The 17,338-nt window shown below is 43.8% G+C and overlaps 1 protein-coding gene across 14 annotated transcripts in view; it reads right to left on the reverse strand.

Moving 5' to 3' along the window:
- Nucleotides 1-14,037, reverse strand: part of LIG6 (DNA LIGASE 6) — a 235,071-nt gene extending 221,034 nt beyond the window's left edge. For 13 of the 14 annotated variants that reach the window (XR_015264265.1, XR_015264262.1, XR_015264267.1 and 10 more), the window contains exons 1-2: nucleotides 10,663-14,037; nucleotides 10,330-10,447 (exon numbers count right to left, since the gene is read on the reverse strand). Coding sequence is in view for 7 of the 14 variants with exons in the window: in XM_086787878.1 (XP_086644004.1) it covers nucleotides 10,330-10,447; nucleotides 10,663-13,846 (3,302 nt within the window). In the remaining 7 variants the exon portion in view is untranslated. The remainder of the gene's footprint in view (nucleotides 1-10,329; nucleotides 10,448-10,662) is intronic. The other variant, XM_086787868.1, reaches the window with a different exon arrangement.
- Between the last annotated feature and the right edge of the window lie 3,301 nt (nucleotides 14,038-17,338).

The following is a 17,338-nucleotide window of genomic DNA, read 5'->3' on the forward strand; positions in this document are numbered from 1 at the left end:
ACTGGTTATAAATTTCTGTCTGGCCATCTGTCTGGGGATGGAATGCACTAGACAACTGCAACTTAGTTCCGGAGTTTTCAAATAATGCCCTCCAGAAATGCGAGGTAAACTTGGAATCCCTGTCTGATGTTATGGTGCTAGGCAAACCACAAATTGGATACCAATTCTTGAGAAACAGACGGGCTACGTCCTCGGCTGTGGCCATATGCTTGCATGGGATGAGCATGCAGAATTTACTAAAGCGATCCACAATGGTAAAACACTGAGTGTTACGGGATCCAATGGATGCTGGTAGAGGCCCTACAAAGTCCATAGATATGTCGATGAAAGGTCCGTCGGGGATAGGCAAAGGTTGAAGTAAACCTGCCTTCTTTGTATGGGAAACCTTGACTTTTTGACAAATCTTACAGGCTTGTACATGTGCATAGACATCACGCCTCATCTTTGGCCAATAAAAGGACCGTTCTAATTTCTCGAGGATGCTATTGATATCCCTATGTTCTCCAACTACGGAGTCATGGGCATCGTGGAGAAGAGCAGAACGCTTTTCCCGAGTAACACAGAGACGGTTCTTGTAGAACAACCAACCGTTCTGTACTAAATAGTGGCCAGGCTCAGAAGTGAGGGCCAAACTATACTGAGTACCAAAACTCAGGGGAGTCGACATATTAGTCTTTCATACTATCCAAGTCCTTCCCCGTGATTTCAAGAATGGTAGCTTCTTGGACTGCCTGGATGCTGGACTTTCGACTGAGAGCATCTGCTACTGGGTTATGCTTACCAGGGATGTATTCAATCATACCTCCAAACTGTTGGAAGATTTGACTCCACCTGGCCTGTCGATCACTCCACTGGGCACTTGGCATTCGTCGATCCTGCGTTGGGCTTCCTCATAGTCCCGTCTTTCTTCATTTTCTCTTTTCCTTCGGGCCTCGTCCTCTCCTTTGTTGTTCCATCTGAAAGAAGAGGGAGATGTAGTCGGGTGCTGCTGGAAGTGTAGAAGGACGTGCTGCTGCTGCCTCCAAGAGTTGGAGACGCTCCATGAGCAGCTGGTTCTGAGCTCTAAGAAGAGCTATGGTGTCTACTGTAGGCGGAAGAACGAGGTCTCCTTCGGGGGAGACGTCTTCCGGCTGATGAGTACTCTCTCCTGTAGACACGATGCTGAAGTCGGTGGTCGTGCCAGAACGCAATCTAACCATCCAAGGATGCCCCCACGCTAGGATACGGTGTGTGTGGACAATCTGAATCTGATACCAATGTGATATGCAATGGAAGTCTTTGTATTGGAAGATCCTATCACACAAATGCTCACACCGTCTTCTGTGTCCTGAGTTTCGTGAGTTTAGCAATCCATTTCAATACTTCAAACTTTAAAGAGATGAGAGAGAGAGATATAATAACTGTACACCAGATTGGGTCCCGAATTACCCACTGAAGGGCCCCCTATCCCGATAACGAGATAGTATTTGCTTTATTTCTTTAGAGAGAATGACTGTGGACTCTAGATAAGCCAAACGCAAGATCTCGGAGGATCGGAGAGTGGCTGAACTGTACACGGCTGTAGAAACACCTCGATGACCTGATCTCGAGCCTATGCACTCTTTCCAAGGGCATGAGGAAGGGCTGCACACCTGAGGCTGAGAAAGAAGAAGGTGGACTGTTCTACACTATGTTAGAATGCTGAAAACACTTATGAATGCTGTGTTACCTTCACCAAATGACTGCTGCATGTATGGATGATGCACAGAAGGCTGGACACTGCTGCAAACTGTTGATTCAGGGCTGGAAACTGCTGTGGACAGAAACGCAGGCCTGTAGGGAAGCTGCTGAACTGAAAACGCAAGTGTTCTGAGGCTGCTGGACAGAAACGCTGAGATGCTCTTGTACGGCTGGACAGAAACGCTGATGGACTGCTGCTGAATTCTGGCGTTGATCTGAGGTGGGGCTGTAGGCTGAATTAGGGACTGAAGTGATGCTGATGGCAGGCGCCCAGGGCTGACTGAAGCAAGGGGTTCTCAAGGGGCTGGAGAAGCAAGCTTATGAGCTCCAAGGGCTGGATTAGTCTAGGGCTGAAGGCAAGGATACTCCTAGGGCTGAGGAGGAGAGCTCTTAGCACAATGAAGACTCAATGAAAAACTAAGCCCTTTGCAAGCCTATTTATACTAACTGGAGGTTGGTCATTTAACAAAGTTTATATTTATAAATGCCCAATAATGCAAATAATGCTAAATAATTACTATTAAATATGGAAAAAATACCAGATAAATCCTAGTAAATTCCCTAAGACTTCTGGGATGTTCTAAATGATGCACAGGCATATGAATGCATATTATGCAGGATGCAGAGTGCTTTCTGATGCAAACCCTAAGGCTTCTACTGACTCTACATGCATGAATGATTCTCTCCAAGTGGGTTAAGGGACTTGACTGACTGACTGACCCGCTAAGGCTGAGGAATGACCTACGTAGCTCATGCCTGACTTATCCTGGACTGAGGATGTACAATGGGGTCACAATGTACGACAAATATCATCCTACTAGATTCTAATACTGTAAAACTGTTGCACTTCTGATGATGTGCCATCTTGTCACCATGCACTGAGTGCAGAGTGCATGTGACAGAGTGAGAGAGAGAGATGGAGAGGAAACACACATGAGAACTTGCTCTCAATATCATCATCAAAAGGAATACATGTCCCGAGCAAGAGGGGAGAAAACCTCGTATGTGAGGGACACAAACAATGCTAAGCAAGCAGTGAAGAATGAGGGAGGCAAGCCAGCTATATATATGCCCATATGAAGGCAGCCGACTAGGGAAAGAAACCTCCACGATTGGGAAAAATACCCAAGACTCCATAAAATGGGAAATAATATGGGAAAACATATGTGAGGACTGACCAGCCTCTCTAGCAAACATGGTCAGCCCTAGAGGCTAAAATAGGACACCAAATAGGAAGCCATCAAGAAGGGGATGATGTCTAACACCCCTTCTCAGCACCAGATGCTGAGTGAACTCCAAGAAGCCAGAGACACCGTCCTCGATCAAAGATGAAAGACTGTAGAAATAGGTACCAAGAAAGCTCCACAAGCAATCTCCTCAGCAACTCAGCTACAAGCGCAACAGAACAAGCTGCTAGGTACACTACTTCTCTGGAAGAAAACAACCATATAGGCTACGACGTGCTGCTCCAAATAATGGTTCCAAACCCAAGTGTAAGAACACTCCCCGAAGTCGAATGTCGTGTATCCAGCCTAGAGAAGATATGAAAAACCTCATAAGATCAGATTCTGTATATAAACAATCTTGGGAGATGCAAACTGCTCCTCACTGGAACCCTCAAAAGAAAGAGTCAATCTGCTCCAACTCTATACCAAGAGTAGCCAAATGCTGTATAAAAGCATCCTCTGAAAAGATCGGCATTGCAAGATGTAAAGACTCTGTAGAAAAGATGGGGTCCATCTGCTCAAACTCCGTATCATGAGTTGCCCAATACTGTACATAAGTACACGCCATTGAGCCTCGCAAGATGAAAGGACTCCACATCCCCCTTTGAAAACTGATGTCGTAGGACTGGTACAAGCCCAACCTGATTCTGATCCAAATCCAAAAAACTCTGGAAGTACCACTGTGCCCCAGGCACGGTTAGCAACCACAGATCCAAAGCATCCCACTGGGTCCAAAAAACCATCCTCCAAAACAACAAACCTACAGAATTGGCAGGGGGAGGGGCATCCTCAGAAGCATCACAAAGAGAGACAGAGGTAGACTCCTCACAATGAGAAAGGGAAGCAGGAATATAAACTGCAGTGATAACAAAGTTTTCAAAAGCATCATTGATAGCAGAAGACTATTCCATGAGTAGAATCAGATCCCAACAAGAATCACCAACAAATAAATGATCCATGTGAAAGGATCACACCTCAAGGGCAAAACACCCTCCTTGTTCTGCAAACACTGCAAAGAACACAGGCTCGGACAAAATAAACTCTGCTTAGGATCTCTAAAAAAGATCACTGCTCTCCTCCAAAATCTGTAAACTCTTGTCACAGAAGAAAGTCTCCACAAAAACAAAACAGCTCCCGAAACTAATCCTCAAGTGAAGTAGTTGGAGATAAGCCCCCTCAGAGTGTAGAAAAACTCCTTTGGGAAGCGAAACGCAGCCAAAACACTGCTGTCCAGCAAAAAACAGCACTCCACCGCCAACAGAAGGCAAGGAACACGAAGAAACTGGGAAACCGTGAAGGCCAGGAACAAAACACAAGTATGGATGCTCCAAAATCAGTAAAACGCTGACTAAAATCAGAAATTCAAAATCCTTCTCAAGTACCAAACTACCTCCAAAGCCACAATCCAAACAAGAAACCCCCTCTGCAAGTGATCTGTGTCCCCTGGAGAAGAAAACGCAGCCAAACAAGGGGCTACAAACTTGAAAATTCAGGTCAACCAGTGTCCACACCTCCTATGAGGAAAAACACTGAAGAGAAGGTACCTTCGGGTCCAACGGATGACGCCCAAGGAAGGTAGAGCTACCAGCAAGAATCAATTCAGAAAAACGCACCAACCATGGCTGTAAATCTGAAAACGTAGAGGTAAAAGGGGCTGTAGAACGGGCTGAATCTGGAAAAGCAATAGAGATATGTGGTACACCCAAGCCTCAGATCAGCAAATCAGCATTAGAAACCTGTAGAAGAAAAAACGCAGCAAATATGCTGCTGCTGGCCTGTACAAAACAAGCGACCAGCACTACAAGGGGGGTATGAATACTGGGAACTGCTGCAAACTGCTGTAGACAGCCACCTGTAGAAAAATGCAGCAAACTAGGTGCTGTTGCCCTGAAAACAGTGCAAAATAAGGGTGTGAAGGAAGTCTCAGAAGGTCAAACCGGCTACAGATGACCACGGGCTGCTAAGAAGAAATGCCTGGAAGAGGCAGGCGACCAGCAGCAATGCTGAGAAAAAACGCAGATCTGTCCACCTTGCTGATTGCGCAATGAAAACAAAAACTTTTGGGGATTGGATAGTTTCTCACCAAGACGTCGTATTTGGAAGATTTGAAGGCCAGATTGTGAGCTGCCCATATTCCACTAAGCTTCTACATGACTGGCAAATGATTCTTTCTCATCTTTCTTGGTCGGGCAGACCTCCAAATAGAGGCAACTCCTTGCGAAAAAAAAGTATTCATTGGAGTATGGCTTTTCAGCATTCATTGGCTATCCTACAACCCAGAAAAGCATACTTCCTCTCCAACTTTGGGGTACACTTAGTTGATGATGATGTTGATGATCAAGGCAATGTATTCTCCTTTCCACAAATTATCAGAAGATACAATCTGGGTATGCACCACAAGCATATATGGCATGTGCAAGATTTCCAACCGGTGCCTCCACTGGAGGATGAGGAAAGATTAAGAGACTGGAATTTGATAGGAAACTTCCAAGTTACTCTCCTTTCTCTCTCCATCACCTCACGGCAGCTAGAGCTTATAAAATTTTGCTCCCTCCACCTTGGATACAAACACATGCAAAATCATTTATGGCATATAAACAAACCTCTTCCCTAGTGGAAGACCTCTTTGCAATTTGAAAAAGCAAATTCTCTCTCAAACGACGACTTTTCTTGTGGAGATGCATTGTGGGTGCATTCCCGGTTGGCATCTTCTTAGCTAAGAGAAACATTGCACCTACCTCTTGTAAGAGGTGTTCTCATCGCCAAGAGACAATTATTCATTTGTTATGGGGATGCCCCTCTTCTCGTGCTCTCTTGGACAGGCTGTCAGGGCACCGGAGCTGGTGATTTCCCAACAACTTCGGGAAATTCTTTTGGATGTTCAGCCGCCTTTCTTCGCCCTTGCCAGATTACATACTTTTCCTTTCCTAGACCAGATACTGGGCTTTGTGGACGATCTACCATGCACGAAATCAGCTGATTTTCTGCCATGAAGAGATCATATGCTTTCTTTTTTTTAGAGGTCTCTTTCCTTTTCACTCCAAGATTCTTTTGACCTCGGAGATCTTTCCTCTCAACAACTGGAAGTGTTTTTCCACTGTTTCTGATATCTGAGTAGTAGTTGTCCCACCTTGGAACAGCTATGAATTTACCATACAATCCTTAATGAAGCAATGGTTTCACAAAAAAAAGTGTGTGCATAAGTGTGCCAGATGTGAGGATCAATGATGGGTGTGGGTGGGCGTTGTTCCCTCAATCTATGCCAGGCCTCCTCAGTGTTGCCGCTCAAGAAGAGTCGGTACATCTCCGAGTATTGCTCTCTCACATATGCTCGTTTATTGTTGCAGGCAAGTGAGAAAGTGGTTAATCCTTTGAGCATCCCGCTCGAGGATTTGACCAATCGCTACCTCTTTCTTGAGACAAGCATTTGTGGTGCAAAACCAAGGTCACCGCGAAACGCATTTTGTTGCTACTAAAACATGAAACGTGTTTCGCTATTGAAACGTTTCAGTCGTGGAAGTTTCATCCAACGTTTCAAGGCAGCTGAAAAGTCAAGAAGGAAGAAATAAAAACGTTCAATAATAAACATTATTGCAATTGGTGATTGCGGCTCCATGTCACGACCTTGTGTATTTTTGGCAATTCATCACGTACAGCGTATTCGAACATTGGGCATGGTGGTCAGTGTGCAGGACATTTGTTAAATGTGCATACTTGGGGTCAAAGGTGACTCTAGGTATTAATAAGATCCTTTTTCATAATACCATGGGGGGGAGGGGACAAAGGTTTAAAACCATTCAAAACAAAAGAACCTTTTTTTTGGAGATTGTGGCCCTTTGGGAGGGGAGTTACGCTATGATTGGCGGGAGCTCCACTTTGGGAGGAGTCGGGCTGCAGCCAAGGACACGCTTTCTCTCTCTTTTTGGGGAGAGACAGGCTGCAACCAGGAAGCACAAGGCTGGACTGCTCTCTCCCTCTTTTCAACAAGCCGACAGGCAGAACTGCTTTTTCTCTCTCTCTTGCAAGGAGGCGGGGATGGACTACGCTCGCTCCCTCTATCTCTCTCTCTCTCATTAATATAACTTTCTTTCTTTCTTTCTCTTTGAGAACTAGCACGCTAGGTTGCAAGGAGCGCAAGGCTGGACTGCAGGTTTTCCCATGCTTCTCTCTCTCTCTCTCTCTCTCTCTCTCTCTCTCTCTCTCTCTCGGAAGCAGGCGCTACAGGAAGCGCAAAACTGCAGGCGGCTACAGGAAGGCTAGGCTGAAGGCGGCTACAAGAAGCGCAAAACTGCAGGAGGACCAGAGGACTGAACAGGGCGTGAGAGGCTCTCTTGGAAAGGGGCGGACTACAGGAAAAATAGGGGGAGGCACACATGGGGAAAGCCGGCCTATGTTCTCTCTCTCTCTCTCTCTCTCTCTCTCTCTCTCTCTCTCTCTCATCACTAGTAGTGGAAGATGGCGATGAAGGCTATGGATACTCCAAACGTCTTGGGCTCACAGCTTCTCTTTCTTCCGGCTCGTGGCTGTTCAGGAGTGTTTCTCTCGGTCCTTTGTGAGAGGAAGGATTCGTAGCTCAAGAGGGCAGAAACAGGGCAACATCAGAGAGAATTTTGGACGAGTTTGTGGGCTGAAGTGTGGCTGTGTTTCTGGCTGAGTAAGGGCAATTTGGCTACGTTGTTCGAGGCCTCATGAATGTATTTTCTTGGCATAAAGGGATGCAGGTTTGTGTATTGGAATTAACACAAGATTGTGCGAGACTTCTATGCTAAGAGAATCAAATGTGTGAACACCTTGGGCATCCTATTACTTTCAGCCATGTACTCAGTTGGACTCTTCCTTGAATGTAAATAAAGAAATACCGAAAGGGACGCCAAGCTTTGGGACCAACAGGTGTTGTTGTTTTATCTGTTTTCTTTGCTGATTTCTAGTTGTGTTAGGACAACAGTTAGTCTACCGCACTTTGGTTTCTACCGAAGGCCGGTTTCACTCCACCAATAATGAGGCATGTTATTTTTGTTTATGTAGCATGTATACATTCTGACTCAAAATGAGGAAATCACTCAAAATTGTCCATGGATGCAATCAACAATGCCTCCTAGTTTTAAACTTTGTTTGGTTATTCCCTATTGGATTTTGGTACTTTTTTTTTCTTGATTGTAAGTACTAAAGTAAAATTGTAAATAAGTTTGAAGGCCCAAATTTAAAATTTCAGATTTAGGCCCCTAAATTGGAGGGGAAAATTGCACTTTCGCCCTCCAATTGAAAGCCCAAATCTGAAATTTCACATTTTAGCAGGCCCAAATTTAAAACTTCAGATTTGGGCCCCCAAATTGGAAGGAAAAATTGCACCTTCTCTCTCCACTTGAAGGCCCAAATCTGAAATTTCACATTTAGGCCCCTAAATTTTCCTGTCCAATTGAAGGCCCAAATGTAAAATTTTAGATTTGGACCCCCAGCCCTCAGATTTTATGTATATAATCGTTTCAGTCTATCATTTCATTATCCACCTATCCAGCGTTGAAACGTTTCATTCCAAAATAAATCGTTTCAACAATGTTTCGTTTCAACCGTGAAACGTTCGCGGTGACCTTGTGCGGCACTCATCATCATACCAACCATTCTGGGCATGGTACCCGTTCGAGGCTTAGCATTGGAGCGGGGGGTGTATGGAAAGTTGGCTATGGCTGCAGAATGTATAGGGTTGGGAGGTGAGAGTGGCAAGGGGAACTAATGGGTCAATATCTACCCAACCACGATCAATGTTGTTGGCATATATGCGGTAACATTCGTGTGAAGTGGATTTTGGTATAGTGGAAGGTACATGGGGGTGACGGTGGGCTAGGTGGTGTGCAAGCAATGGAGAAGAAGAGGTAGGTGTAGTCGGCTCCAAGAGGATATGTGGGGATGGTGAACTCGGAGATGAGTGAAGCAAAGCTTAGGAGGTCCCATAATATAATCCAGTGTGCTCAATCCTCCACTATATGAAAAGCTTGCGACTTTGCCGGATAGGAGCCACTGTGCCATCCCATTATACATAACAAGATCATGCCGAGAACCCAACTCCAAGCGGTGTCTCCCATATCTAGTGATAGCTCCAAGATCCTAAGAAGCCCACTGCATGTAGTCTGATAGGGTTCTCAAAGCTATATAACTGAGACTGCTCACTATTGGTCCTTGCGTAGAAGTCCCCAATGAGGAGAACTTCACCTAGTCCCAACATGGCTGAGATCTCATCAAACAATGATGCATAAGGGGACTCCTTCCTCTGCTTTGCCTGAGCGGTTAGGCCGTCTTGACTATCATGTATAGCATATCACGAAGTATCTCCTGCAAAGTAGCAAACCGCCACATGTATGTATCTGAGTGGTTAGGCCGTCCCGGCGTCCTGACTATCCTATATAGCATATCGCAAAGTAACTGGTGCAAAGTAGAAAACCGCCACATGTATGTATCCCGAGGGTGTAAGCTATAGCCTAACCCACATGTATCTCGCATCCTCATCCCACCTGACTATGTTGATCATACCGTAAATAGGATTGCTGCTACTCCTCACCCCTCTACTCCTCCTGTCCTGTGGGTATGTCCATGGTAAGCCGACTTCCGCTGGTATCTAGCCACACGAGGCAATCCCCTCTTCGAGCTTTGGTGTGTCTCCGTATAGAAGACAATATCTCATCCTGTAAATGTCTCCCACAAGCCTCCCACATCTAACTACAAAGTCCCATTACAGTTCCATGTTGCCATCCTGATGTGTATAGTCTCATAGACCATGTGCCCCTATTTCGAGTAAGAGGGAGAGAGAGATAGATGTGATAGCCAATAATAGAGTGAGATTGTGCAGCACAACAATGATTGTATTATGATAATACTTCCACCATATACAATGCTTTATATAGGCACCAAGGCCCTATCTCATGTTCTCTTAATAAGAGGGTGTTCACACCTACAGTGTTCACACACACTGGACACTTACTAGACTCCAAATAGGATGAGTACGACTCAATCCTCAAAAATGACACTTGGTATTTAGCAGATTTGCCTTATGGTAAAAAGTCATTGGTACGAAGTGGGTTTATAAGCTAAAGCGTAAAGCTAATAGTAGCGTTGACCGCTACAAGGCAAGGCTTGTTGCAAAGGATTATGCTCAAGAGAAGGGCATAGATTATGATGAGCTTTGCATCCACCTCTCGTTTGACTACGAGCAAGTGCATTATTGCATTGGCAGCGCATCATGGTTGGAATGTACATCGGTTTGATATCAAGGCTGCCTTCTTAAATGGTGACTTACATGAGGAGATTTATGTATCTCAGCCTCGTGGTTTTGTTGAGAAGGAGCGAGAAAGCAATTAAAAAAGGAAAGCAATAAAAAAGGAGAGCAACACACCTGCGAAACATGTTGCATAGCATATCTGAAGTCTTCATGCGACCACTTTCCTGCTCAACTAGATCAAAAGTTCGGGCCAAGTGCACATAAGGTGCAGGTTCCGCACTCCTCCAGCATGCTGCATGCAGCCACTGGACCCAATGTAATATTGACAATGTTAAGAGTTATTAATATTAGCAGCAAATGAACATGATGGTTACCGAAGTGGTAGGGTCTTAGTGTGATCATGTTGAAGTTTATGTCAACAAATACAGTAGCACCACAGCCTACAGGCATTATGATATGGAGAAGTATAAGAGCAATTTTAACAGAGAAATTAGTGTAGGCTTTTACCATGCTCAATTGGCTTGTACTCCCAAACAGGCATTCCCACATAGCAAGTCTTCACTTCAAGCCGAACTTCTTTTTGCATACGTATCTGCTCCACAGTACTCTGGGCTGGCTTCTCAAAATTGCTGTCAACTGCTTGCACTTCCTTGCCCCCAGATGTTTCTTCCATTTCAGACACATCCTCTTTGTCTAGTCGCTGTGACAGGCTACTCCCAGTAACTACCTTCTTGCTGTTTGTTTCCAAAAGACTAAAGCATTTATCCCTGTAGTATAAATCTAATGCAACACCTACATCCCCACGAGCCTGTTCCAATAGAGTTAATGCTCTCTCTGCTGGTATAGAACCTCCTACAATAGTTAACATTTGGTCCAAGCCTTCACGTATTTCTAAATTTTTTCCAGCCAAAACCCCACAATCCCCTAGGGCTTTCTGTGTTTGCTTTGGCCTAGCAAGCTGAACCTTACTGGGAGAACTCTTTTCCAAATTAGTGGCACAACTTGCACTTGGATCAGTCTTCTTAAAAAAGGTCAGGATGGAGGACTGCGATCTTGTGCCTCTCTTATTCGAGACAAAAACGGCTGATTTGGCTGTTTTCCTGCCAACATCAACTGTTGCTGTCAAAATGTTTCTGGATTCCAGAATAGAAAATTTGGATGGAGCTTGTTGAACAGTAGAACCTGTGTGGGTACCAGTTGAAACACCCTCTGCCAGCAAGCAGGAGTTTTCACCTCCAGCAATACAAGTCTCTGCCAATGGTGATTCTTTCATATTTTTGCCATGTTCTTGACTGTGTTGTTCCTTTACATAGAAGACAGAGCCCTCAAAAAATAAGGTGACTGCTAGATCCAAGTCCCCATTCGCTTTGAGTAGCAGGTCACGCACCTGCTCCTCACTAACCTCCATGGGTAGGACAGTCCTTAGTTGTTCTTCCTTTTCTTTGCTATAAACTGAAACATTTCCAATAGCAAGCTCATTCTCTGAGGAAATTCGCCGTAAAACGGGCAAACTCTTACTGTCTTCTGCGATTGTCCTTTCCCTTTTGGCCATCTTAGAAACTGAATCCTCTGACTCAGCTGTTGTGTTGCTTTCTTTTTGCCTCTTCTTTGCTCCCTTGCCAAAAGCAGCTCTTGGGAATTCCCGAGTATTTACATCTTCTGAAGCACTAGAAACCAGTTTCAAACCTGTTGGCAGGTCTAACACATTGGTAAATCCCTGCATGTCCATATTCTCCACAATATTAGCCCCATAATCAACTGAAGTTACATCCAGTTTTGGCAACTCTGGTAAGACTTTCAAGCTTGTTGGCTTATTCTCTTCAATCTTTCTACTCCCATCGCCAGCTTTTCTACTAAAACCCTTAAGAAACCGCCGTTTGCTTGCAGTCTCATCAACTAAATTTCTGAAGTGCTTCCTCATTGCTGCAACAACCTTGCCATCCATGTCCCCACCTTCAAGCCCCACTGTGGGGATAATCTCCTTTGGCCTCAGAAATGCTACATACTGGCGCAGCTCATTGTAATTCGAATGCTCGCTATATGGGACAAGGTGGATCTCAAGCGGCCCTTTCCTTCTAACGGAAAAAGCCGCCTTCTTCGTTTCATAAGTCCATCCTGTAGGGACAAACCCGATGACCCGACTACAGCCTGATTCCTTTAATAATTCCTCCATTTTTCTAAAATTTGGTCGGAAATATGGCCAAGTCTCACCCAAAAAGTTCCAGGACACAACATGCACATTTGTAGCAGAGGGTGTTGTAGTAAACACATCAAGATTCTCAAGCTTCAAACACTTCAGGATAGAGAACTTTTTTTCATCAACATAAATCAGACAATTACATCGCTTAGCAACTGCGAGAAGAATTTTTTCTTTGCCTATAACATAGGTAGAAATAAGAAATAGGGTATAGCCTCTACTTTCCTGTTGCAGCTTTAAAACTGAGATCGAGTCTTCCATGTATGTCTTTTCTGATCCAGTGAAACTCATGTCTTCTGCACCACATTCACTATGTCCCTCATCCTCTAGGTTGCTCTTGCCACACTGACTCTCTCCCGGCAAGTCTTCCACTTCTCTTGTACTAGTCACTGGAGATTCTGCACTGTCTACAATATGGTCAATTTGCAGTCCTCCCCAATCTGTAACCAGACTTGCCTGCAAATCTTCCATCTCTGAGCATGGCTTGTGGACCTTCTCAGAGTCATCATAGGCATCTGCTAAACCTTCAGTTTTTCCATCGCTCTCTTTTTTCATGGTATATATTGTTTCAGCAATGTAACTTACAGACTCACTCTGAGTTGGGAAAACAAATTTAGGGTTACAATAAGTGGTGTCCAAGAACACTGCATCGGCGCCGACAAAGTCACACAGGCTAGGGTCAGCATTCATGTGGGGAGAGTAACGCATGTCACCAGTATGGACATACCTCATATATGTGTTACGTTTCTGAGCAGGGACTTGGAAAAGCATTTGTACCGCACCAGGACAATGGTTTGCTTCTACAAGGGTAACGCGGCATGAGTCTATGTTAACAGACTCTCCCATCGGCAAAGGGAATACAAAAGGGGCGGGTACTTTGATGCATTCAATGACAAGGCGAGCAGTGATGTGGGAGCAGAAGATGATGCCCTTGTTCCATGAGGGAGTGAGGCCTGTGTAGTGATCACTGTGGAAATGTGATAAAAAATAGGACATGGACCATGGGCCAGCATAGCGAAAGCCATCAACAATGAAGCGAGTACCTGGGATACGCTTGAAGGAGGGGAATGATGAAGGGAAACTTGCCAGAGAAGCTTCTTCTGCATCTGTATTTGATGTTGGCTGGAAACCCTTGTCTTGCAGTGGTGTCTCCCAGGGCTGGGAAGCCTCTTGCAATAAATTGCTGGATTTACCCTCCGAAACCCTGACCTTGCCATGAACGGATGGATGGAAGCCTACCGGAGAAGGCTGGTAACCCTCGGCTTGCGACGATGAATCAACAGCGTCCACCATAGAATCCCTCGCCTTGCCATGACTTACGGGAGATGCTTCTTCTTCTGCTGCTGCTGCTGCTTCTTGATTTGATGATGGCCATGGCTGGAATCTCTCGCCTTGCAAAGAATAAACGGCATTCTCCCTTGCTGTCTGCAGTAGAACTGATCTACAGAGTTCCGTGCTGTCGATTGCTTTTTTGCGTTGCTCTTCTTCGACCATCTTCAGCTCAAGGATGAGTTGTTGAAACTGAAATCAAGCGTCCACCATTTCGCTATCACTTACACAATCTCCTGTCAGATTGTGAAGAGAGTTCAAACCATTCAACAACGTGCACAGCCAACATCGTCCAAAGAGGGCAACTTGCAACTCACCTTCACAACAGGGTGACACGGCTGTATAAATGATTTCACATTTGGCAGCGGGCAGGCTCATCTTCACAGCGGGTGTGACACACAAATGGTTGTGTGTCCGGACTCCATTCCAGTTTGAATTTTCACCGTTGATTCTCCTTGAAGCGTCCTGAGTGTTGGGCGCGTTTTTTTAAAGGGGTTGGTGAGAGTGATCAACTCTTTCGATGTGGTTGGAGAGATGGTGACCTTTAAGCTAGGAACAGTTCTTAACATTGAGGTTGATTTTAGACGCTGGAAAGTGGGTGGCAGGGTGGACCCGAGTTATACGACGAGACCCAAATTTTGAACTTTAGAAACAAGCTTCAGGAAAAAGAAATAGTTGGGTTAGATTCTTTAGGATGTATAGAATGGGTTATCTTCTTAATCAAGGAGTCACGGGTCATTGTATTGAGCCTTGGGAAGGCACACAATGGGTCCTGCTTATGAGAATTATGAAGGGAAATCATTGATCAATAGTTGAAAATTACTGGGAGGAATCATCTCCCTTTCTAAGTATAAGGTCTTTCCCAGGTAGATGAGGAAGGTCTATCGGGTTAACCAAGCATTGGACATTGGATGATGAGGCCCCAAGTGTGGGAGCCAGGTACCTAGAGTAGTGATATAGAAGCGAAGGTAGTTCAAACCCCCACACAAAGGAAAAGAGATGAAACTAACCTTACTCATGCAATGTTTCCTTTGGCTAAGCTCTTCTTGCAAATGAGCACTCTGATCCCATGAGAAGAATGTAAGAGAGAGGATGAACTTGAGCTCCTTATAAGCTTTCTTTTTCACACACTCACATAAGAATAGATAAGCACAGAGGAGAGAGAGATATGGTTGAAGTTTCCTTTATCTTCTTTGCTTCTCTATAACCATAACATAAAGATAAGAGTACGTATTATAACCATAACATAAAGCTAAGAGTACATATTATAACGAAAAGTACTCTACTTTTGAAACATACATGGCCGGTCCATAGTGTGAACCCAACTATATGAGCTAGCGCTATGGCTATGCCATAACTTTAGTAAACCAAAGTGATTATTGCACAGCCTGTAAACCATTTGGAAATGTTGGTCTCCGTATGCCCATTTTTAAAGCCCGTTCTACATGTTTATGGGAAATTCGATCTTTCAGCCTAGAAGAGGGAATTACTTTTGGTCTTATGGATATGAAAATACTCAATGTATCCATGTTCTTCATATAAATTCAAAAGTTTTCATCCTCTTCTAACACTACTTTATTGGTATGTTGGGTCTAGATACTTCATTTTAGGACCTCTAAGATGCCCTATATGCATGTACATGAGAAATTATGCCTTAAAGTATAGGAAAGGGATAGATTTTGATTTCATTACCAAGAAACTTTAAAATCACCTACACATAGTTACAAATTTCTATCCCTTTCTAATGCTATCTTGGTTGCATGTTGGTTCATATTCCTAATTTTAGGATATAATGTAAGATCCCTCTTTCTCTACTTCTCTATTTTTGTAAACTCTTAAGAGAGAGAAAATTAATTCAAGGGTGAGAAAAGGTTAAATCAAATTATTTTCTCCTACAAATTTATTTCAACATAGCAAGTTGATGTGCTAGAATGCTCCCTAGTGAGATAAAGTATACATGTACACATTGTGCACATTACACAATATATATATATAATTAATTAATTAATTAATGTTGAGAAAATATATATTTTTTAAAGTAAGAAGGACCCTTAGAAATATTAATGATGTGAGTGATTTGCATTACAAAAATAATGCAGGAAAAGGCCATGAGCCTACCATCCAATTAATTGAAAGGTTTGAATGGTTCAAAATCTAAGGTTTGTGAAACCGTGGGATTAAGTGAAAACCATGGGTTTATGTGGTTGAGAGGTGGAAAGTGGATTTTTCATGAAGAAAGCATATGCATGGTTGAAATTCTAAGGTTTGTGAAACCATGGGATTGAGTGAAAACCATGTTTATGTGGTTAAGAGGTGGAAAGTGGATTTTTCATGAAGAGAGCCCATACATGGTGTCATGCACAGTTGAAATATAAATATTATCCATGCAAATTGTTAACTCATGTATACTCTAACCCACAATTAACCAAGAGTACGTGTGAGATGAGGTGAGATGCATGGCAAGTTAACTTCCCCTCCACTCAACCATGCATGTAGTGAACAAAATGTGATAATGTTCTAAATTTCAAGTATAAATAGGGGGGGTTCCCTTCCATGGGGGCAATCGTGGGTTTTTTATTAGGAGGTGATTATCTTCATTAGAGCTTTATCATAATGCTTATCCCATTCTTAGGGTGTGATTATTTTATGAGGCATAAAGTCAATTTATTTTATGTCTACAGAGTATATATTAGGAAGGAAATCCTAGTGCTCAGTGCACTCCTATACCATCCATGGTGCCATTTCCCTAACATGCGAAATCCTCACAACGCCACAGCTCAAGGACTTCTCACAGAGCCATCGGCAATCTAGTAGTGGAGAAGGTGGCTATGCGGATGCTTTGGGAGAGATGTACAATCACCTTTGCTTATGGCAACATGCGATGTTCCCAAAGAGGGTGGTATGATCCCTTGATGAGGAGGGCGGGCCTTATATAGATGATATGGGATACGGGATGAAGGGTTTATTATACCTTCCTTCATTTAGTCAAACAAACCTATAAGGATGCCTTTAAACCATGAAGAGAATAGAAAGATAGAGATTTCATGTATGTGGCGTAGTGCATGTATGAGCGGTTTCCAAATCCACCACACACGTGTTTTTTTGATGAGGGGGCAAGGAATTGTATAATAAAGATCCTCAATAATAGGAGGTCTCACGCAAGGAGGTGCACGAAAGATAGGAAACAAATGCTCACTAATTGCACCATTAAGGATTGGAAGAAGGCAAAGAAGGAAGCAGGGAGGGTACTCAACACCCTCGACAAAAGGCGGCGCATGCGAGTCAACTGTTTGCTAGAGTATGGTGCAACAAAGTATGGATCCAAAGGAAAGGCAAGTTGACTCGCACGATTTGTAAGATTTCTCTTTGTCATTTTTCATGAACTTTACTTCATTTATCATTGTGATTTTTATATCTCATGAATGTTGTAATTTGTTGTAAGAAAGGGTAACAAGTTGCCCCTAATGTATGGGGAGAATAGGCACTACAAGCATCACAAACAAAGCCGACACGTGGGAGTGGCTCAAACGCTAGGGAGTGGTCTCACTGAAATACTTATCCAATGAGCTTGTCAAGGTAGCTTGGTGAGACCCTAAACTTGAATTTTAATTATCACCTAACTTGTTTTCTTGTGGCTAACATTTTTACATTGTATCA

The sequence above is a fragment of the Cibotium barometz genome, chromosome 4, assembly GCF_041138505.1.
Source record: "Cibotium barometz isolate CiBa-2024 chromosome 4, ASM4113850v1, whole genome shotgun sequence".
In the NCBI taxonomy this organism is placed as follows: Eukaryota; Viridiplantae; Streptophyta; class Polypodiopsida; order Cyatheales; family Cibotiaceae; genus Cibotium; species Cibotium barometz.